Source organism: Python bivittatus, unplaced genomic scaffold, assembly GCF_059951505.1.
Source record: "Python bivittatus isolate LINGU-HERP-01145 unplaced genomic scaffold, Pbiv_v1 ctg000060_np1212, whole genome shotgun sequence".
Lineage (NCBI taxonomy): Eukaryota > Metazoa > Chordata > Lepidosauria > Squamata > Pythonidae > Python > Python bivittatus.
In genome coordinates, this window is record NW_028277044.1 from 16,055,295 (window position 1) to 16,080,158 (window position 24,864).

A 24,864-nucleotide genomic window follows, 5' to 3' on the forward strand; every position below is an offset into this window, starting at 1 on the left:
TGCCAGGCCCCTTACAAACCATCCTTTCTTCCACTATGTCTATACACTGGCCCATACATTGCCTTTTCTTTTTAAAATTCTTGCCTCTCTTTTTGAGGAACTCATCAGCTTCATATAACCAACACTTTCTTGATTTTCCCCTTTCTCTTTATCCATTCACTGTTTCTTCATATATTTATTTTGTAATTCAATCCTTTTTCATTCTTTTTATGATCAATCCCGCTCAACATATTTTTGTACTGATCACTCATTTGTGTATTCAATCCAATTCATTCATAATCTATTCATTCTTGACCCCATCTTTTGTTTTCAAAACAGTCTTAAGTAACCCATTCTCATTCCATTCAATTTTATGTTTCTCCTGAAATACTCAACTCGCATTTCCATTTAACAAAGTGATATCTTTGTTAAAGGTCTTACAATATCTTTGTAATACATATCTTACAATACCTCCATCCATTTTCACATATTTAGTAAACATTCTTCCAAAGTGAACAAATTAATCACTTGCTCTAAATTTTAACCATTTACAGTATGTGTAACTTCTGGTCATTCATTCCATTCTCCCTGTCAAATACAACTACTTGATATATTTTCTGATCCATGCTCCTCATTGTCTCATACAATCTATCTAACATTCACTGCAAATAATCTATGTAGCATGTACATTCATGTCTGCAGTACATTTGTACTGTCACAAGTCGTTACCATAAATATTTTATTCACTAAAAATTCCAATTTCCTTCCATTATCCACGGTCCAGCGGAGGCCCTGGCTGCTGCTTGGAATAGGGAAGCAGCTGGGGCCTTGGACAGGATCACGCCTATGTGACCTCTCTTGCCACATTGGCCCCGACACTCCCCGTGGTTTATGGAGGAGTTGAGGGTGCTGAAGAGGGTCAAGAGACATCTAGAGCGCCGCTGGAGGAAGACACGGACCGAATCCAACCGAACACGTTAGAACCGCTTTAAGGCCTACATTGTGGCTATAAGAGCGGCGAAGCACCAATACTTCTCCATCCTTATCGCGTCCGCAGAGTGCTGCCTGGCGGCCCTGTTTGGGATTACTAGATCCCTCCTCGGTAAGGGGGAGCTGGATTTTCATTTGCAGGGCCGCATGGAGGAATTTTCAGAGCACCTGCAGGATAAAATCACTCGGATTCGTTCCCAGGTGGACTCTGAGCATGGCGCAGGGTCTGGGGAGATACTAGGGGATCGTTCTTGACCATGGGAACGATGTGGGAACGGTTTGATCCTGTTGTTCCTGAGGAAGTGGACAGGATCCTCCAGACTGTGAGGCCCACCACTTGTCATCTGGACCCATGTCCCTCCTGGCTGGTAAAAGCAGCTTGGGAGGTAACATGTGGTTGGATCCAGGCAACTGTTAATACATCCTTGCAGGAGGGAGTGTTTCCAGCGCCCTTTAAAGAGGCGTTGGTGCACCCCCTCCTCAAGAAGCCTTCCCTGGATCCTACATTACTGGACAATTTTCGTCCAGTCTCCTACCTCCCCTTCTTGGGGAAGGTGGTTGAGAAAGTGGTGGCATCACAGCTCCAAAGGGTCCTGGAGGAAACGGATTATCTGGACCCTTATCAGTCAGGTTTCAGGCCTGGTTATGGAACGGAAATGGCATTGGTCGCACTTATGGATGATCTCTGGTGGGAGCAGGATGGTGGAACTACGACCATCCTTGCTCTCCTTGATCTCTCAGCGGCTTTTGATACCGTCGAGCACGGTATCCTATTGGGACGGCTCAGGGATCTGGGGGTGGACGGCACAGTTTTGTGCTGGTTCGCCTCCTTTCTTCGGGGCCGGTCCCAGTCGGTGGTGATAGGGAGCAAGAGGTCCCATCTTTGGCCCCTCCTCTGTGGGGTGCCGCAGGGTTCGGTTCTCTCTCCCCTCCTTTTCAACATCTACATGAAACCGCTGGGTGAGATCATCCGTCATCATGGGATGAGGTATCATCAGTATGCTGATGATACTCAATTATATATCTCCATCCCTGGTGAGGTAAGTGATGCTGTGACTGACCTCTCACAGTGCCTGGAGGCTGTGAGGGTCTGGATGGGGAACAACATGCTCCAGCTGAACCCTGGTAAGACGGAGTGGCTGTGGGTTAATGGCTCCTCTGTATCCGAGATGTTGTCATCGTTGGTGCTGGATGGGCTAGCACTGCCCCAGACAGACCCAGTGCATAATTTGGGGATCCTCCTGGACTCACGGCTCCTGCTCGAAGAGCAGGTGGCAGCTGCGACCAGGAGGGCTTTTGCACAGCTTCGGGTTGTGTACCAGTTACACCCTTTCCTGGATCGGGATGCCCTTCAAACGGTCACTCATGCCCTTGTTATCTCCCAGATAGTCTACTCCAATGCGCTCTACATGGGGCTACCCTTGAAGAGTATCCGGAAGCTTCAGCTGGTCCAGAATGCAGCCGCGTGAGCTATTTTTGGGGTTCGAAGAAGGACCCATATAACACCTTTGCTCCGTGAGCTGCATTGGGTACCGGTTTGCTTCTGGGTTCAATTCAAGGTGTTGGTTATCACCTTAAAGCCCTACATGGCATGGGGCCAGGCTACCTGAGGGACTGCCTCGCCCCCACGATTTCAACCCATCCCACCCGATCTCACAGAGAGGGCATGCTCCAGACCCCCTCAGCAAAAGAACTCCGATTAGCAGGGTCCAGAAGGCAGGTTTTCTCTGCTGTAGCCCCCGCCCTTTGGAACATCTTACCCCTGGAGGTGAGACAGGCCCCCTCACTCCCGGCCTTTCGAGGGATTTGAAGACCTGGCTCTGCCATCTGGCCTGGGGCGGGGAGGGAGGTTGTCAGAAATGGGGTTGGCTAGCCCCCTAGAGGCCTGGTGTGGTTTCCATCGGCCTCTTGGATTTTTTTCTCTTCCTTCCATTTGTGTGTGTTCTTCTTTTTATAAATGTTAATTATGTATTTATTGTTTTAATTTGATATAAACTGCCCAGAGTCCCCCACTGCGGGGAGATGGGCGGGAATAAGTCTACTAAATAAATAAATAAATAAATAAATAAAATATTGCTCTTTAGCACAACCAATTTTATTCCAATCCATAATTCTAGCTCATTACTGTCATATGCTTTCTCTAAAACAACAACTGGGCAATAAAATGTATTTCTTACATTCTACACATTTCTTACATTTATCAGTGTCAGCCCTTCAAAGTAGTCCAGACCAAGAAACCAAAACCAAGAAGACTAGTACTACCTTTATTGTAAGGTTACACTAACAGAATCTCCGAAAGTACGTTCCTCTTCCACTGCTTTTATGTTCCAGAGAACTAGGAGGGTCAATTCTGAAACACTTTCTCCACTCCCATTCCAGCTTTGGATTCAGATTTCTCTTATCAGACCACTGTCTAGGCTGTAGTTCTTCCTGCTGTCTCTCAAGGTTATTCTCACAGCCCATTATAATCAGTGACCTTTTGAAGGGAAAAAAAAATCTGGTCTACACATCTATTCTTATGCTGCACTTCCTAAATTTTGTCATTTCTGAGTCTGTGTCAATCAGAATTGTGTCAAAGAGCTTTCCAAGCATAGTTAACAGATTAATTGGTCAGCTTTTTTTTGCATACTGCCTTGCTTCCTTTCCTTTTGTAAAAGGGAACAATAACAATATTCTTCCAATCATCAGGCACAGACATAAAATTCACACACACACATTATACAAGTTGTAGAGGTACTTTATAAATGTACAGGATCCATATTTTAACATTTCTCCATTTACACCATCTAAACCTGGAGTTTTACAATTTTTCAACATTCTCACAGCATTCAAAACTTTCTTTTCGTAATTTTTTCCTTGGAGACTAACATTTATATTTGTTTCAATTCCATGACATGTTTTTGGACATGTCACTATCATTCCTGTACAAATCTCTAAAATATTTATTTGAGCACTCCCTCATTTCAGTATCATAATAAATTATTTCAATTCATTTTTATTTTTAATTCCATTCTCTCTGCCAGAGGCTCCTTGTTTAGCCCTTTTTACCCACTTCCAAAACAATGTTTATTTCTATCAAAACAGTTCTATGTTTTTTCTACCTCTTTTCATCTAAAATGTTCTTTACTCTCTTTGAATACATTTTTGGAACTATCATTTTCTCTATGTACAATTATATTTTTCTCTTATCCTCACCATTCCCATTTACTCATGGCTCCCCAATTGGCCCAATAACTTTTTTCTTTTTCCCAACCATCCACTTGTCGCAATGACAGACAAGTTTTTCTCAATAATTGCATTCACTTATAATGCTGCACAATTCTGTCATACTACATTCATTTCCATTTTGTTAATGAATCAAAAGAGTTATACTTGGGATAGAGGGCCAAGGACCCAGTTATATACAGCTTTGTTAATCTGACATACCAAAAAGTATGAAGAATTCACTAAATATTTTATCAGTCAGCATGATTGGACTGCATCCTATTTTCACTTTTTTCCAACTTGTCTCTAATGAAGCTCAGCATGATGTCTTACCTCCCACAAGCAAGAAATGGCAGTGCTTCAAACTAAATTAATGAAAGGCAGCATCCTTTCCCAGTGAACTACCTGGAACAATTCCCTACCTACCCCTGAGTTTCTATAACAGAGTTTCTAGTTAGCCCAACATGGCTGGGAACAAGCTCCAGCTTTTGAGCAAAACTCTCCTTGTGCAATAGAACGTCAGCGGTTTCAGCTTGATCTCTAATATGTATGTCTCTCTTAATCTCAACTATTGTGTAAGCGCTTGCATTCCTTTCTCAATTCTAATTTTGCACAAGTCTTTCACAAACCTCTTGGCACCATGCCCGTGTCTCATTTACTCTTTCCTTCCTAACTGAAAATCGTGTCAATATGACTTCTCTGGGCATAATGTTTTCCTCACGAGACCCCAGCGGTGGCTTTCAGATTCCTCACAAGATCCCAGCAGTGGCTTCAGATACTACAAAGAATCCTTTGTTTCTTGACTAGATTTCTTTTCCCTTCTATGTTGGTCATTCCTGATCCAGCAAAAGGATTACTTACATCCAATTGCTGACACAACAGAGACTTCTGGAACTAAAGAGACTGGAACTTTTCTAAAGGCCTGTCCCTACTGCTGAGTTGAAATCCTTTACAACAGTTTTTCAGACTTGGCAACTTTAAAATGTGTGGGCTTCAACTCCCAGAACTTCCCAGCCAGCATGCTGGGAATTTGCTGTCCTCATTGCCAATCCCTACCCTGCCTCTATTGTCCGATTCCTGACATGCAATCACCTGACTTCCCTCCAAGATAGAGGGTGACAAAGCTTAACAGGTTGTAAATACTTTGAGATTTCCAAATAAGGGGGAAAAGGCTACTTTCACACCAATGCAGCTATGGATGACCTAAGCCTGTCTCAGCCATGAGTTGGGGCCAAGATAAAGGCAACAACACAGAGAAAGGGAAGCAAAGAGATGCTGCAAATGTGTTTTTGTGCCATGGGGAAATTGGCTAATTTCCCTAATGAAAGTGGCCAATTTGTGGACATTCTTCCTCACTTGTTCTCTACATCTACACTACAGAAGTTCTTTATGTGGACCTGTGATAGTATGTGGGAATAACCCTAGGAGACAGGAGGAAGAGCCACAGCAAGATTCTATTACTGTGACCTTACATTAAGGGTTGTGTTAGTACTCATGATTGGTGCTTCTTGTCTGGACTACCTCAGAGGGCTGACATCAATCTTGCAAGTCTCAAAGTACCTCTCTCCTCCCTTACTTTTACTCTCCTGAAAACTAGGGAGGGTCCCTTCTGAGACACTTTCGTCACCCCTCCTCCTTCGGACTCAGATTTTATCAGACTGTTGTCTAGACTGCAGCTCTTCCTCCTGTCTCCCAAGGTCATTCTCATATACCATTACAGGACCATTACACCTCTCCTGCTGCATGCAGTACAATCTGGACTTTTTCCTACAGATGCACTCATCAAGCTGCCAGGCCTTAAGAAGCAGTCACATTACAATGGGGACTAGGCCCTACCCCAGGAAACCCAGATCTTGCAAGTGATTACCTGTCTCGAACAGGATAATTTTGCTGCAGAGAGCAAACCCTCAGTTATATCACACAAATGCTTTCATCTAAAAAGTTGCTTGCAACAAATTCTTCCAGTGAACTGAGGATTGAACTAAATGTCCTCTAATGTCTCTATGACTCTATGTCAGTGGGAGCACAGCCTCCAACTAAACAAGAAAAAAGTAAATTAAAAAGGAAGGATTTCCAAAGTGGCAGCTCTAAGGCAAAAGGGAATGTTACTCATACATACTTGGAGGTTGAGAGCAAGCTAGATAAATACTTCCATAGACACCAGTCAGTCTCTGAAGTATTGGGAACAAACAGAACTCAAACTGTGCCATATGTTGCACACTACCATCCAATAAGAATTGCCAATCATAAGCAATAGCTAAAAGCAACTCTGACTTTATGTAAGCATATTGCATAGAATTGCAATAGCAGCAAAGGAGTATTTTGGCAGCATTCAGCATCTCTCATAGTCGTTGCTGGCCAAACACAATCTCCCTGTAACTCAAGTGCTATCCTGAAGGAAAATAACCAATGCTAACTAGAAGCAACAGTACTGTAAATGCATCTTCCATGCAACAAAGCTAATTCTAGTTGGTAAGATCAGTGTCTAGAGCAGTGTTTCTCAACCTTGACAACTTTAAGATGTGTGGACTTCAATTCCCAGAATTCCCCAGCCAGCATCCTGGCTGGGGAATTCTGGGAGTTGAAGCCCACACATCTTAAAGTTGCCAAGGCTGAAAAACACTGCTCTAGAGCAGTCTTTCCCACCCAAGTTATGTTCAGGTCTATTGAGAGTACAATTCCCAGAATTTCTAGCAAACAAGTCCAAAGTCCCAAAACATTTGACACCGTGGGAAGGAAAGCACAGACAATACTGAACTTCACAGATCACCATTCTGTGGTCTGTGAAGATAGCTTTCTCTGTGCCTATGCCATAAATTAAACATACTGAAATGTATTGCCCTCCTCCCCTTAGGAGATTCTGATTAATTTTAACAATACATATATTCAATTATCTACCTTTAAATTTGGAAACACCCAATGTGCCATGTTGTTGGCATTTGTTTACAACTTGCCACGAATGTAGGTATCTACCATGCCAAGTTATCTAATGAATTTTCCACCCATCCAAGTTTTATTATCAAGCTTTGTTTGATTCAAGGCATCAAGTAAAAGATTTAGTTACACGCTCTGGCTATGAGAAAGTATCAGCTTCGTAACAACTACAGTTGCAGTAAGTCCACTAGGTAAAATTAAAGGACAGCGAACAATAATTATGCACTATAGACATTACAGGTCACCTACTCCCACAAAACAAAATTATACCGCTGAGAGAACAAATTGAAAGTTAAGACAACTTTGCAGTGCTGTACTAATTATACCTGTTTCTGTGATTTAAATGTCACAGCAATGACATCTCTGCAATGTCAGAGATGGGGAGAGAGGAGAAAAGAATGAGAAATGGGCTAGTCTGTTTCTTGTCAAACTAGAGTTCCAGTATTTTGGGCCACAATTTTTACTAAGGAGAAAGAACAGCTACAACTTCACTTGAAAAGGCCAGCAGAAGAGAATACTCAGGGTTGAACTGTGGAGTCCTTGGAGTTCTCTGAGCTTGGTTGTTTTCTTGCAAACGTTTCGTTACCCAGCTAGGTAACTCCCTTCTAGCACTAAAGACATTACCTAGCCAGGTAACAAAACGTTTGCAGGAAAACAGCCAAGCTCGGAGAACCCCAAGGACTCCACTTGAAAAGACCCTTTCAAATCTGAGCAGACTCTTGACGCTTGTTGCAGTGACACAGATTTACAGTCTTTCCAACCACAACAATCCTAAACAGCCAGTTCCAACCAGAGATGCCTCTAAATTATATGTAAAGCAGCTCTTTTGCTCTGCACTCGAGATCACTATTTGTGACTCTCGGAATGCCATCAACGACCATTAATTTAGGGCCCAAACTCCATAGCTATATTTATATATTTGCAGGTTGTGATTTATACAATCACAACCTGCAAATTACAGCTGGGCTTGCTTGGCAACAATTGTTTCTTTTTAACTATATGTTTATACCCCGAGGCACTCCATGGTGACGTCCATGGTTCTCTGATCTCCCTATTTTATCCTCACAGCATCACTATGTGCTAAGTTAGGCTGAGAGAACTAAACACAACTTTTTTCGTTTCCACTTGGAAATCTTACAACTGCATTTGCTCCCAAGTAGATAGGATTACAACTTCAGGTTAAGAGATAAGGCATACCTTGGACTGAAGAAACAGGATAGAAAGAATATTGAAGCTTTTGAAATTTAGTGGAGAAGATTCTTGGGAATACCATGGACTGCCAAGAAAAGAAACAAATGGATCATCAAACAAATCAACTCAAAGTTCTCACTTGAGACACAAATGAGCAGGCTCAAATTATCCTACTTTGGAAATATTATGAGAAGACCCAGCTCTCTGGAGAAGGTTCTCATGATGGGAGAGGTGGAAGTAAAGAGAAGAAGGGGATGACTAGCAGCAAGGTGAATTCAGTTACAGCGGCAATGGGGGTGCTGTTGGAAGAGCTGAAGGACCAGGTTAGGGACAGATCATCATGGAGAAAGTCTGTCTGTGTGGTCACTAAGAGTCAACACTGACTTGATGGCACATGATCGAAGCGTACCTAGAAAACTGGAAGAGAATTACAGTTTTATTACAGAAATAAAAACCTCCCACTTTCAGCACTAGCTTCATTTCCAAGTCTTGGTGCAGAGAAGAGGAGCAGCTGCAGCCCAGCATTTCCTTCTGCAATGTTCCAGTCATACAGAGGAAAGAAAACTGTGAGGCAGGAAATGGAGGGAGCATCCTGAGGGGCTGAAAGGGGTGGGGAACAAGGATGGTGCTTTATACATGGCATGTGCTGCCTTTTTAGTTTGTAATCTGCGTGCCTTACCTAGATGCATGCACACACATTTCTGTTTGGAGGGTAAGGGGGAGTTTCCTCCTCTGCCTTGGACTTCGGTTCCTGGCTTGAACATGTCACTTATCTCTAACCTTCGTCTGTTTGCTTTTCTGTGCAATGGGGGCTCAAGAAGAAAGATCCTATCGATCAAGAGGGACTGTGATTTTTCTTCTGTCTCGCACTTACTCCTGAGCACATGAGTCCTCCTTTGGTTTCTGCAGATGGCCTTCTAGGAAATTCGTTTTGAAATTGTCCACACTTGCCATGATAGTCATTTGTGAAAGTGCCCACAACATTCTTGCAATATTAGTCTGAAAAGCTGGAAACCAACCGATCGTCTTTACAGAATGCATCTTCTAGGCTGCCCTTCACGCTACTCTCCTTACGTACAGGGACCAGTTCCGCAGGATTACACGACAGCATTGTGTCATGGCACAGAAAACTGAAGAGAAACCAAGTCATCTAATCATCTCTTTTTGCAGCATGGGAATACAGAGGATGATAATTAAGTACAACAATCCTATTTATTTAGAGATATTGTGTCACATGTAGGATTTTTTTTTTTTAACAAAATCGTATAACTGTACACAAATATGCATCCATATATGCATAATTCTCTCACATATGTGCAAACAGTTCCTTTTTCCTTTTCAGAACTTCACATACAGACCATACATATTTAGGGCAAAAATGCATCCTTGCTCCCCACCCCCATGCACACACTCATCTTTCTTTCAGCAGCTGGAGAGAAGACCTTGCCAGTGCAGTGGAAAATGGTACAGCATTGAATCTCCTCAAGAACTACTTTACTACTAGTTTCCCAAACAGAATTATGCGCACGTTGTCACAAATGACAAGAGGCTACTTCTCTTCACTGATAGGTACTCTTTTCATTACCACTAGCAATTTGCTCTACCTCTTGCCCCTCTCTGCACCATCCTGAAGAGCTCTTCCTTCAAAGGACTGAGCCAGGAGTGGATGAGAATTTAGGATGGATTAGCAGCTAGCAAGCAGGAAGCTAAAACAGACTGGAGAAGATAGACAGATGAGCTGTCAGGCAGGGGGATGACCAATTGATGGAATGTAGAGTATTTGCTGGCTGCATAGATGGTTGAGTGGTCTGGGCAGGATCCATATCAGGAAGGCTGAAGTGTAAAGCAGAGGACCAACCAGTGAAGAACTCTCTCACTTTGGGTAAGAGCAGTTTTAGAAGTAGCACAAATACTGCAGTCCTAGTTCCCACCCTCATATTTTGGAACGGATGCTTCAAAATATGGAGGCTCACCAGTGAGAGCTACCATAGTAGTAGTAGTAGTAGTAGTAGTAGTAGTAACCATTTTTAAAAATACAAATTACAAGTAAACTCTTGATTTAACAGAGCCCCATTTAACAGATTCTATATGCAACAGATCAAATTTCTACCTGGACATCATCTTTGAAATAACAGACGGGCCTAATGCATCCCAATGAGGCAGTTAAATTACATTTAGGTCAAATTATGTTATTTGCATAATTACATCATTCAGCAAATGAGGTAAATTGGCAGTTAATAACATTTTCAAATGTAATGCCTATTTGGGAGTAAAGGACACTCCCTCCCCTCAGCCTATTAAATCAAGGATTTACTTGTATATTTATGTTTAATTCCAGGGTTAAATTCATGGTTGCTTCAAAAACATGTGTCTGGGGATCACTAACTGAAACTAAAATGTTTAGGTGAAATGGCCATAAGAGATCCCAATGTTTGCCTTTTCCAACTTAGTACACCTTTGGCTTCTTGGAAATGTAGAAGTTAATTCTCCAAGATATCGCTACAACGCAAAGGTGTCCTGTCTTGTACAGGACCCCACCTGCATCTAGCACACTTATGGATAACATCGTCTCAACCAGGGATGCCTTAATATATCTGTGTAAAACATAATTTATAATTCATAAAATAAAGGCTCTTAAAGATCTCTATAGTGGCGCTTCTTAAACTTCCCAATGACTGTGGGCAGTTCACAACAATTACAGAACATTTTTTTAAATGAAGAACATCAACAATTATTTCTTATGAAAAAGGTATGCTGAAATAAACGTATTGAATCCTTTACATTTAATACACTGATTATAAACATTATATGGGCATGCAGATGAAGTGTGGGCACGCAGAGATGGCATGAGATTTGTTAAAGATTCAGAGTCAGTGCAGCATTCAGACTATTTCAATATTTGGTTCTGATTGTAGTGAGTACTGAAAAATCCACTTTCAGGAAGTACAGTGGTCCCTCAGTTCACGAACTTAATTCATTCCACAATTCGGGTCGCGAGCCAAATTGGTCGCGAATCGAATCAAATTTTCCCATAAGGTTCAATGTAAATAAGGTTAATCCATTCTGACCCCTACGAACGTGGTCGCCAACTGATTTTGGTCACCAACCAAATCAAATTTTCCCATAAGGTTCAATGTAAATAAGGTTAATCCGTTCTGAACCATATGTATTTTTTTTTAACCAACTTTATTTTTCAAAATAGTCGAGATTGTCGACTTCGCCATCTTGTACTCCGAGGCCAGATCAGTCACACAAATACCACGCTCAGGCTTTTCTACAATTTCCTTCTTCAATTCAATGGTTATTTTCTTCAAAACCTTCTTCTTACCATTCTTGCTCTGCACTTTCTTGTCACCTTCATTATCGCTCTGCACTTTCTTTTTACCACCATGCTTGCTCTGCACTTTCTTTGGAGCCATGCTAGATGTACTGTATGTGCTAAAAAGCACCCCAAAAAGCTTCACAGGAAGTGTCTGTCTGCAACCGCGATCTCGCCTAGAGGAAGCCACGACCACGTGTCAGAGGAGGGAAGATGGCTGCAGGTCATGTTCGTCACCTGATGCAGAGTTCGCGAACAGAAGCAAAATTTTGCAAACGCTGCTGTTCACGAACCGAATTGTTCGTGAATAGAAGCGTTCGTGAGCCGAGGTATTACTGTAATGAAGGAATACTTAATGGATATTAATATATAATTTTTCCTGTGTTTCTTGTAAGTAGTCATTTGGTACATGCCATACATTAATTTTTTACAGGCTTTAGAACACCTACTCCTGACATATAAGAGCCACTTACTTTCACAAGCTTTCAGTCTTGTATCAACTGTTATTCTGCCATAAATGACAGCCACCGGGGATTTGAGCAAAAATGTTTCTTTCAGCAGCGAAGTATTCAAAGGCAAAGAGTGCCAACAAAAGCTGCCTCTTTAATCCAAAATACCTCTGCCTGGTCCAGAATGCCCTTTGCTTTCAGCCCATTTTAAAATAAGTTTAAAAATTCTAAACAGAAATTAAACAGATGGCAATGAATATACTTGGTGCTATTATACTGTGTGTGTGCGTGTACCTTCCAGTCAGTGTTGACTCCTGGTGACTGCCTGGACTAGTCTTGGCAAAATTTTTGGAAGTGGTTTGCTATTGCCTCCTCCTTCCTATGGCCGAGAGACAGTGATTGGCCCAAGCTTACTCAGCTGGCTTTGGGCCTAGGATGGGACTAGAACTCACAGTCTCCCAGTTTCTTGACTGGTGCCTTTACCACTGCACCAAACTGTCTCTCATTCTACTATTTCACTATATAATAACAGCATCTTCTTTTTGTATTTTTATTTTGCAATCTTCATTGAAGGAGCAATTCCATATCCTTCCAAGTGATACATAATACATATTCTCCGTTCCTTCTATAAAGTAGTATACTACTTTTAGTGTATTGTTGTAGAAGCCACCCCTTGGGCCTTGAGCAGCAGAAATTGCAAGGAAAGCTAGCATTAATCCTCTGTCCCATCTCCAGATGCTAACATCAAGAGGAAATTATGCAGCACGAACAAGCTGTTTTTGATATCCAACATTAGCAGATTCCATGAGCAAATTTCATTTTAAAATGCTAGTGCTCTGGCACAATCACAGACCTTGGACCTCATAATTTTCCTTGCCAAAGTTCAAAACTATACTGACAAGGATGCATGCTTCAGGTATAGCTCTAAGATAACCTCAATGCATGAAGAAGCAGTATTTCCCCAAGCAATTTCATGATTGTAACAATATGAAGGTAGATTAAAAGCAGCTGGTTCAAAATTAGGGAAAAATGGGAAAATATGTGGAATAAAGGTTTGAAATTTACGTTGAATTATAATTTAAAAGAATTTTTTAATAAAATGATGTATCGTTGGTATTTAACTCCTGATAAGTTATCAAAAATGTATACTGGTGTAACAAATGTTTGTTGGAAATGTTTGCAGGGTGAAGGAACCTTTTATCATCTTTGGTGGACCTGTGAAAAGGCTAAAATATGTTGGGATCAGATAGTATTGCTATTCAAAAGATTCTTAAACTGAGCATTCAAAAAAACCCAGAACTGTTTTTATTGGGTTTGATGGAGAAAGCTCTGGAGAAACAACATGGAACTCTGCTTTTGTATATGATCACAGCTGCAAGACTGCTATATGCGCAAAGATAGAAGGATCCACAAATACCTACAGTGGAAGAATGGATCATTAAATTAATGGATTTGGCTCAAATGGTGAAGTTAATAGCGTTAATAAGAGATAATACTGTTTCTAAATTTGTCTCCTTATGGCAACCCTTCTTAGATTATGTGCTTGTGTGGGGAAAAAACGAGGCTTTGATTGTGGGCTTTAATGATTAGATGGTTTGTCTTGATAGAAATAATGTGAATTTGGACTAATTAGTGGTAAGAGATTAATTTTTTTTAATTTGTATCTATATCTGTATTGGAGATAGTCGGAAGTCACTTTCTGTTTCAATTTTCTATCTATCCTCACTATTTTAGTTTTTGTCTTTTTTCTTTTAGCTCTATCTTCTCTCTTTGCTGTACTCTGTTTTGTATTTTAATTGTACTTTGTAATATAATATAATAAAGTTCTTATAAAAAAAAATTAGGGGAAAAGTGGGTCAATGTCAGGTTCAGCCCAAAGAACTCCAAGAGACAATGCAAATACAGTTCTGTTCCGTTTATTAGCTTCCACCTCAAGACAGAATCTCACCAGACTGAACCCAAGTCCCCAAGCCAGCCAGCCACAACACCGTGAATTCCTTAGGGAGGTGCCAGCCTCATCTTCTTGAACTTCCCATGCTCCTGTTGGGGGCTAAGAACACGCTTATTTCCCTGAGCCTGGCCTTCATAAGTCCATTCCATCACAGTAACATTTGGAAATGAAGCCACGATTTCCATCTAATGATGATGATGATGACAATGATGGTGGTGATGGGATGATATATTAAACTTGTACGCTGCCTAATTCCCAATGACTGTGGGCAGTTCACAACAATCAAGTAAAGAAGTTAGAATAAATCAATAAAAGTTAAAAGATAAAATCAGCATGCAGCTGCAATCTGTCCCAAGATATCACCTTTTTTGTTTTAATTTTTAATTTATTTATTTAAAACAAAGATAGAGTTTCAAAATTGCTATTAGTGAGTGGATAAAGAAAATTACTGAAGTTATATAATAGACAGTTGACGTACCTACAAATTGCTGGAAAATTGACCTTAAAAACCAGGACAGGCATTAAGAAAAAACGACACAATTTGAAATGCTCATACAGACCATCTGTTAGGGCATACATATAAACTTCTACTTAGATATGATATGACGACAAAACAAATTAAAAAATGTATGATAAAATGGATCCAAGATATAATCTTGTTATATTGGCATATTCTTTGTCACTTTCAAAATGATTCCATATGGTAAGTCACCAAGATCTCAACAATGGTGACCATGTCAGAGATTCCAATACTCATGCTCTGAAGAACAATTACCAACGCACAGGAGATCCTACTTGATCATACAAATCTCCCATGATCAATACACAGACAAAATATATGTTCATGAATAAGAGTTGAAAAAGTCAAAGATTTACAACTGTAAAATTATTCTTCAAAGAAGATTGATATTAGGGCAAATGTAACATTTGTTGACTATAACAGCATGCAATGTGTTATGTGCCATCATCAAAAAGCAACTGATTCTTCTACTATATCATTAGGAGTGGGGAGTGTGTGTGTGCATGCGTTAACTCTCTGCTCAACAAAAAAGCATTTTATATATGCTCAGTGAGGATGGTATCTGGATTACCTCCCATCTATATACTACTAAAACTCTCATGTCTGTAACCTTCAACTGGGCAAAACAGTGCATCACAGGGCAACAATTTGAACCAAGCTACCTCAAATGGGTTAATTTATGGAATGCGTCCAAAATCTGGGACCCATTACTCCCATGGGACTGAAATTTGGGGCATTTGTGGCTGCTTCAGCACTGTGTGCTGCCGTGCTGCCATGGTCAGCCCAGGTCACGTGACCATCATGGGTGTATCCCCAACCTCTTTCCCACCTCCCTCTGGCCCCTGTGCCCAATCAGCTGGTGGCAAGGCCTGACAGGCAAATGGCGATTGGCTGCTTTGGAAACAAGGCAGAAATTTTAAATCTCTTAACTGCTGTGGGCGTTGACAGAAGGATCAAGGAGCAACTTGGATGCCTGCTGGTGAGGTAGGGCTGGCTGGGGGGCACCGGTGGTCGATGGGTGAGCCCTCTTCCTCCCTTGATGGAGGAGGCCCTTAGGGACATGCTGGGATGGCGATCAGGGTTGTAGTTTTCCTTGTGGTCCATGGCTCCCTTTGTTCTACCTCCCCCCAGCAAAGTGGTAGGTAGTTCCATGGGTCAGTTGAGGAGGAGGAGGAGGAGGCGGCTTCATGGGGGCTCTCCTGAGGGTTGTGAGGGGAGGGCAAATATAATATATGCATGCACCTCGACGGGAGGTATGCACCTATATTATGGGAGGGAGGGAGGGAGGGAGGTTGGTTGGTTTCTGATGCTCCCTGCCAGCAAAGTCAATGGGGAAGCCAGCAGCAAGTCACAAGTCTCTCACACTCCCACTGTTTTTTTGCCCTTGATCATTCTGTTTCCCTGTTTAGGTAAGAAAATATCTCTGAAACAATGACCCAATGGGTCACACGTTGTCTAGAGAGTCTTAAAAACAAGAAGTAGGAAACCTGTTTTTCCAATTCTAAAATGTAAAAAGGTGTGCATGTAGGGTGAATAATGCCAGAGGTACATAAAATTGCTAAAGTATTAATTAAATTAAAAACCACCCAGGAGTTCTACAGCATCTTAAAGACTAAGTAATCCATTTATGATTGTGCAAGCTTTCAGTAAGCAAGGTCTTATTTCAAATGCACAAACTGTGAAATGTTGGATAATATATGCATGGAATACATAACATAATACACACAATCCTAAGCATACTGTACTCAGAGAGTTCAGAATATTTAATGTACTTAGTCACCATTATAAAAACCCACCAGCTGCACATTATTATCCCAACGCACTTCTGGAGCAGAGGATAATCCATATACTGGACCTAAAAGATCCTGTTGGTATATCATGATCAAAGTCTGTTTGTTTGTGTTCCATAAAAAGTTTGCCTAAGCTTACAACAAAGTTTGTACCCTGTGGGCCTGGGAACTTGAGGAACAATACATGCTGCCTGTTGTTCCTTGGAGAAAACTGAGAATACAAAAGAAATATGTACATTATGTTTTCAATGTACAGCAATTCAAATAATGGGCTATAACAAGACCATGGAATAATGAAGATACCAAATTACGTCAAACAAGCCACATTATGGCTGGTGCAGGGATAAATGATGAAAGAGGAGGGCAGGCACTGAAGGAATCAAAAAAGAGAAGGAGGAATACCAAGTATGTGTTCAGCCCAATCCATTTTAAAAAATGTATTCCTTTTTCAAGGGCACTCACATGTCAGTTTTGCAGACCACACCAGTCAATTAATCCAAGACCATTTCAGAAGTTCCCTTTAAAGGGAATACATTTTCTGAAACATGCCAGGGCAAATAAATAACTTATTTACCAATGCCAAGAATTCATCTCTCTCTTTTGTCTGGTGCAGACAACATATTGTCCCCAAGCCACTGTTCTTTTTTTTTTATTTTTACCAAAGTCTTCTTCAGTTTTACTACTGAAATTCCCATCATCATCTTCATCCATTGGCAGTATGGGGGCCTTTGGGGCTTAAACATCAAACTATCTTTATGTCACCCCACAAAACAAGAAAGGCGAGGAAAACTGCATCCCCAATAATTTCAGTGATATGACTTGTCTGAAACGACAGTAAAAGTGCACACACGCACACACCCATCCCACCCCTGGAAGGATCACTCATCTCAGCGTAGCATTATATGCAAACCAGGTCAAGACTGCTTGTTCAACAAACTGTATTTTAAAAAACCTAGGGTTAGATTTTGTGTGGTTGCTATACTGTACGAGTTTCTCTATAGTCTGCTTCATGAACCAGAGTTCATAGTTTAGTATGCTGCAAGATCAAACTATGTCTTCTTCATGATTAAGTAAACCACAGCTTAGCACAGGGTGTGGACACATTCATTACATGGCTTTCTATCCTCACAACAAGATATTAAATGAGTTATTTCAACACTTGGGAGCCTTAATGATTAGAAAGAAAAAAAATGTTCACTTCCCGTGCCAACCATGACAAATGTTTCAATAAAAAATATTTTCCACCAAATGCAGGATTAAGCCAACCCTCTCTTCCTACTTGATTTCAGGGGGAGGGGAGGAAAAGGGGAGATAATTATCTATCAGTTGCAAAAGTTGTTTTCATGGTGCCTTTTCTAGAGTTAATTCCCTTTTTGCCCTGCTGCAACTAGAAGACCCTCCCTTAATAGTGACCTTCCACTGGGGCGGGAGGTTAACTGGTCCAGCAATCATTTGTTATTTGACTGCTAAGACCAGCTAGGACTTATGAAGGACTGCCAATGTAATCAATGAAAACAGAGAAAATATATTTCTGAACTAATAAAAATTTTAAAAAGCTCAATGATACTAAATTGAACTTTTAAAAAACCCTTTATATATATTTTAATGTTAACACTTACAGCATCTCTTAAATCCATTTACTTGTTAATTTTTATAGAGAAAGATGTATAATTTCCAACATAAGTCAACACAACAATATATTACTTTGGCTTCCACCGTGTATTTGCTTACCTGGGAATAAGCCCTTCTGACCTCATTTGATATCAGTGCGCACTGGAATAAGGACAGCATGGCAAAGGGGATTTCCCATCCCTTTGTTTCAGCTGCAACTCCCTGAACCCAAAAGAAAAAGTCTGTCCTGAGGATTGCGGGAACCTCAGGGAAACCCCAGGATGTGAGTCAGGAGTAACTATGGGAAAGGAAAAACTGCAAATTGTAGTTTATACAAAGAGGCAAGACCAACTGCTGAGTTACCTTGTTTATAGCATATTTTTAAATAAGAAAATTAAGACAGAGATTAAACCTCTACAGTATTGATTTTTCTTTGCTGTTTTGCTCCAGTCAAAAATAGTTACAGTAATGTAAATGAACCAGACAGCGAAAGAGATCTATTTGAAAAAAGGGAGGGAGGGAGGAAAAATGAAGAAAGAGAAAGAAAGAAAGAAAGAAAGAAAGAAAGAAAGAAAGAAAGAAAGAAAGGAAAGAAAGGAAAGAAGGAAAGAAGGAAAGAAGGAAAGAAGGAAAGAAGGAAAGAAAGAAAGAAAGAAAGAAAGAAAGAAAGAAAGAAAGAAAGAAAGAAAGAAAGAATCTCAGAATAGAAAAAGTAGAGCAATCATATGAACCAGTCTTCCAGATTTTTTAAAAAATCAACACTGGAATATAATGCACATTTTTCAAAAGGCTTCTTAATAAAGATCTTACTATGTAACCGCAGGCGTGGGTGGAAGGAAGTGATTTTTGCCAGGATCATCACAAGGGTGAAAAGGATATTTCACTTATCCATACACCAATTCATCCTAAAGAATATTGTCTCCTCAGTGCCATTAATATTGGCATACATTCTAATTATGCATTTCACAGTTTGTCTGCTTTGGGCCCAAAGTGCTTTAAAACAGGAAAGGACAACCTTTTGGCTCCTGGAGACCATACTTAATCATTGGGGGAGGGGAGAGAGAGAGAAGTTTTAGGAGGCAAGACTATTTCACACATAGATTTTCTTCTGAGTTCTCGCACGTAGTTTAAAACTAAGCGGAGCCTATTTTAAGGTGCATACTCCAGGGTTTGGCATAGCTGCTTTCCATCACTAGTGAGCAAACAAGGTTTGGGGGCTAATCAAAGTGAAATCTGGGGCCCTTTCCACCCTTCTTTTAAAGTATGAACTCCAGGGACAAATGAAGGAAGGGGGCTGGACATTCGGATGAATAGCTAGAAATATAGGAAGACAAAATGATTTGTTTAGTATGCAGCTCTTTCTGTACAGTTCCTCGTAAAGACAACATTATTGGGTGAGATATGCTAATTTAGCTGTAGCTCTTTTTTGCATAAACTATGAGCTGCTCCAGGATCTCTGAGGTTGAGATAGGACAACACTAAACATCAAATGAAGATGGCTACTGTTCAGAACAGATCTTAATCTTCACTGGCCTCGGCTTTCAAATTCTAGCAAGGCTGCATGCTCTTCATTCATTCATTCCATTTGGACTCTGGCAAATCAACTCCAGGCTCACAGTGGTTTGCCATAAGGATCAACAAGAAAAACATCCACAGTACAAGATCCAAATTTATTGTGAGGCTTATGTTTTACTCTTAAGTACAGTTCTTCGACACTTTGTTTAGCAGATCTACTCATAAAAAGTATTTAACACCACAAAGTCTTCCTTTGTTTGTGGAATGTGAAAACAAATCCTGAATTATTGTATTGGCTTATCTGCATTCTGATGACATGCACTGAACATCCTTGCGCAATCTATATCCAGTACATTTCAGTAGAATTCTTATACCCTTTAAGCGTTTCCTGAGCGCAAATATAAAGGTTGTGGAAAATATTTGAAAAGTGGGGTGGGGGGGGTACAAAGCATGTTAGCACCCTTCCTTAAAATGTTAAAGCAGCTGGATCTAGAAGGCTTGCACGATTACTTTGAAGGCTGTGCCCCCGCTGCATTTGTGTGTGCATGCAGACCTGTTTTGCTTCACTGGCAGTTCCAGTGGAAGCACTATTTGTTACATGCACTCTTGTACACAGGCAAACATGGGCAGCCATCAGACCAGCCACATGAGCCCTTCAGAAAATATAGGGGTTTTAATGCTACAAGTATGGGTGTTTTACTTACATTAGCACCCTTTGCGAAGCACCCTTTTCAAATGTTTTGCACAACCCTAGTAAATAGACGCTGCGGTTTCTATAACAGCAGGGAAAGTGAACAGAACAGAGTCATCCCACTAGACTTGGTTTGTTGTGAGTATAGCATTTGCCCTCTAACGTACAGTCAGATCAATACCAGTGAGTTTTTATCTACAACCATGACATCTGTTGCTTACTTTTTATTGATGTAGTCTGGAAGTGATTCAACAGTCAAAATAATAACACATCCTTCAAACAAATTAAATTACTGCCTGTAACAGCCACACAATTACATGGCATGCTATAAAGAGTTAATAATAGACTGAAGTGTTAGCGATTTGGAATATGGGGAAAGTTATTATAATTACACTACCTACTTCAAATTCACTTCTTCAGAGTCTGTTTACTATGTTATACGCTAAGCCAATCTACTAGTACTGTTTGCCTAAGTAAATGTTTAAAACAATTCTTGAATGATACTGATGGAAGTTTTTCAGCAAATTACAGGCAGTATTTCAAAACTGTCATTATCTAGAAGTATATACTTTTTTCTTTTAATCCTGTAAAATCATTTCAAGCAGGTTCAGAGGACTACAGAAATGGGCAACTGTTAAGGCAAAAAGCGTATTTAGCATGGGGAAAAAATGAGTATGTATGCTATAAACCTGTCATCTCGAAAAAGAAATCCACCAATATATGAAATAGAAGTCCATTGTGTGGTTTTATCAATCACGTTAAAGAACAAAACATATAAGGGCATGAAAACACTAGAATACCTGCTGTGCAAAATACTCTGCTGCAGCCATATACATATTTACTGATTAATAAACTTAGCTTGATTAAACTTAGGGTGATTTACTGCTAGGTAGGCATACATAGAGCCAAGTTATAAATAAAGTTCCAGCAGGTCTACATTAAAAGAATAAAAAACCTTACAGGATTAGCAGTGGAAACAAAGAGGAACAAAAACTGATATTTCATCATGAAAACACTGTGCCAACAGGAAATGGCAATGAGATTGGCAGTCTCTGGAGTATTATGGGATGCAGGAATGCAAAAGGAACCCATAAGCAGTGGTGTAGTTATAAACTGGTATTGGGTACTAGACACAGAGCACTAGCAATCAAAAGAACAGGATAAACTATTCCTTCTTTCCTTCATCAGATCCTCTTGAGGGTAAAATAGGACAGAAGCAGAGTAGGAAAACACGACCAATCTACAAATGAACGATACTGGTCTCTTGAACATCTCTCAACATTTTATGAATGAGGTGGCAGGATGGTCCAGTGAACCCCCCTCCCCATCAATGGCGGCGGAGAGCATGAAAGGGCTGCACTGAAGCGCCACGAAGAGAAAGCATTCAGAGAGGTCGCCAAAAAGCAGGAAAGGATCATCCACGACTTGTGGAAACGGTCTTGAGTGAACTGCATATCGGCTGACAAAAATGAGCCTCCGGAGTCTTTGCCAAACTTGATCATCAGAAGCCCAACTAACTGCAGAATAACAGCCACCCACGGATTTTAGCGCGAGAAGCTCGCTCCGGAGCGTCCGGCTTCACCGGGAGCCGAGAGCCCGGGGCTGGGGCTGGGGCTGGGGCAGCACGCGCGGGGAGTGACCTCGCCCGGCAGGTTTCTGCTGGGCGAAGGGGCGACTTTTTCCGCGCGATGCTAACTGGCAAGTCGCCTCTCCCCCGGATTTCTCCCCCTCCCGCTTCTGCTTCGCAGCATCCTCACTTCCCTTGGCCACCATCCTCCCGCAGCACGCCCTTCCCACGCCGCCGCCGCCGCCGCCGTCCTTGGACCCGAGGCGGCGAGGAAAGGAGCGAAGCGCCGGCGAGGGGCGCCGCGGGCCCGCCCCGCGCAGCCGAGGGAAGCGGCGGGTCCCTCCGCTCCCCGCTTTCTCCGCAAGTACTTCGCAAGAAGGCGGGGAGAGCGCGAAGCCCGCAAGCCCGCCGAGCCCCGGGCGGCGCGAGGGCAGCCCCGCTCCTGCCTCCGGCGTTGGCAGCACGTCCCCGGCGAACATGGCAGGGAGGCTCGCTCCGCTCCCTTTGTTGCTCCCCGCCTCGCTTTCCCGCACCGTACCTATTTTGATCCGGACGCTCTGAAACACCCGGAGCCCCTCTTCCTCCACCGCCATGCTTGCAGCAGCGACAGAGCGAGCGCGGCTCCGCTGGGCTGGGGCCGCCGCCGGCGGGCAAGTGCAATGCGCCACGCGCCCCGAGCTACAGGGGGAAAAGGCGCCCGACCGCCCCCACCTCGCCCCCGCCGGGGAAGACGAGCGAGAACATCTCCAGCAACGGCCGTCCCCACGCCCGCGCTCCCATTGGCTGGCGCGGCAGGCCGGGTGGCGCCCCTCATTGGCCCAGCCCGGGCGGCCCGCTCCCCATTGGAGGAAAGGAGGAACAGGGAGAGAGATTTGTCGCGCAAACCAAACAGCTGGAGAGGACGCGGCGGCGCGGGCGAAGGGGCCGGAGGAAGCGGCTCTGGCGGCAGCGCCTTGACCGGCGGCTGCGGCTCTGAGACGGCTTCCTCGGCCGCGCGCCTCCTTTCACCTTAAGGGAGCATCCCGAATTAGAATCGCGCTTTACCCCGCAGGGCGGTGCACGAACGCCTTCCAGAGCCACCCTGTCACTGTACTGCTTAAAATAAAATCGCATGTGCAGAAGGGATGCGCTGCACCTATCTGCCCAGTCTTCACGTTTGTGCTCAAACCCCGGCTTCTCCCGCGTCCCTTTCGCCAAAGGCCCACGCTTGCCCCGTCCTCCCCATGGAACTTGACGCCGGCACCAGCATCCCGGGGTCCTCCCTTGGTACCCTCGGCCGGCCAATCCTGTTTCCAGCCCCTATCCCAGACAGCCTCGTAGGCGTGCCTGTCCTTGCAGCCCTGGGAAATAGCCACCATTTCCCGCTTAATCCTCACAGAGCCTAAACGCGTATACTTTATGGAGGAGAGTCAAATGACACATCCAGCTTTGATCAGTCTTTAGTAGATTCTGGGAGAGCTTGTAAGTCAGATGGGGAGCAGCCAACCAGGATCACCAAATTATGCCTTCCCTGTGCTTATTGCTAAGACAAACAATCTCTGTTTGTTAACTAGCTCGGGCAGCATGTTGCTCTCAGAACATGTTATATAGATTTAACTAGTGAGTTAGGCTGGAGATCCCTAGTGAAGAAAGGCTTTTAGTTACCCCCCAATTTTACATGGATAATAAACATTTAAGGTGCCACAAATCTTTGCTTTGCTGTTACAAACAATCCAGAGAGGCATAGCAGGTTCAAACCACCTCCCCCTGAACCTTATTCAACAAACTAGAGCTAGTACGAACTCAAGTTGCAGGAAACAAAAGAATAATATAGTAGCCCACAATCTAATTCACCATTATTCAACAACCTCCAGATGCATTGGGACTCCCACTCCTATATCCCCTGCTGGCAAGTCCAAAGGTTGTTCTGACAGTAAATGATAAATTACATTGTCCAGCATATCTGAGGGACACCAAGTTGGGGAAGGCTGATGTGACCAGTTATTAAAAGCAGGCTAAAATAACCATTTCTTCTTTTTTTATTCCAACTCAAAAGGAGGTTTGAGTGCTAAATTTCTAAGGGCATTTTCACACTATTTTCATTCCTCAGACTCTGAGGAGCAGTCTAAAAGAGATCAAGTATTCTATTGCTTTGAAATGCCAGGAAGGAGGAACAGAACTCACTGCACACATTAAGCCAGCACCGCTCGAGGGGGCAGAGTCAACAGGGTAAGACTGAGATCAAAGCCCCACCCTTTTTACATGTGTGGTATGTGTGACCCATATAAAAGGGGCAGGGCTTCAACTATACAGCCACTACCACCATCTTGACTTTTATGACCCTCTATAGTTGCCCCTGGAAGTGTCTGTAAATCCTGCACTCCCACTCCACTTGAAAGAGAGAAAAGAAAATGGGGGGAGGGGTAGTTTAACTGTTAGGCTACGATGGGGAATATTCAGGTTTAAGTCTAAGTCATGGAAGCTCACTTAGGTAACTGAGCTGGTTGTTATAAACTCAACCTATGTCATGGGGTTATTGTTATGGGAATAAAATGGAGATTCCCATGTAAGCTATCTTTAACTCTGGGAGAAAAGACAGATTATAAAATAATAATATTTTATAAAATTATAATACAATTTTACTCCAGTAACCTAGCACTTTGCACACCAGTTCTTCTGCTTTTCAATTTCAGCTCTGCCATCAAACTAACATTTGAGCCTGCAGAGCTGGAAGGAAGGCCAAGGGAAGACTTTAAAGTCACAGCAATTTCAATTATACTACAACAGATGCAGACATAAATAGGAACCAAGCTGTTTTCCTTGTCTGGAAATGGTCTGGAACAACTGATACTGTTGTAACTGTTCACACAACCATAGTTTACTGCAGAGAGCCACACTAGGCCCTAAGTGGTAACCTACAGATAACTAGATTTTTCATTTAAAAAACACCCTTTCATCTATTTTTAATATTAATTCTAATTACATATGGATTGTATGATGACCCTCCAGTTTTATATTTAATTTGTTATATTTAAAAAAATATATTATACTCTAAATCATGATTTAAAGCGACATGCTAAACCAAAAACAAACAAATCACATTATAACTTAGCCTGCTGCATCAGCCCAGCTAATCTTATAGTATCCTTTGCTAAGAATCCTTACACAAGGACT

The 24,864-nt window shown here is 42.2% G+C and overlaps 1 protein-coding gene across 3 annotated transcripts in view; it reads right to left on the reverse strand.

The window, feature by feature from the left end:
* Nucleotides 1-24,864, reverse strand: part of RASA3 (RAS p21 protein activator 3) — a 167,159-nt gene that overhangs the window by 113,316 nt on the left and 28,979 nt on the right. The window contains exon 1 of one of the 3 annotated variants that reach the window (XM_088136545.1): nt 22,250-22,543. The exons of 1 other annotated variant lie outside the window; for it this stretch is intronic. In XM_088136545.1, coding sequence (XP_087992671.1) covers nt 22,250-22,304 — 55 coding nt within the window. In that variant the 5' untranslated portion in view covers nt 22,305-22,543. Of the gene's footprint in view, nt 1-18,058; nt 18,167-22,249; nt 22,544-24,864 lie in introns of those variants that run through there. One more of the 3 variants, XM_088136546.1, reaches the window with a different exon arrangement.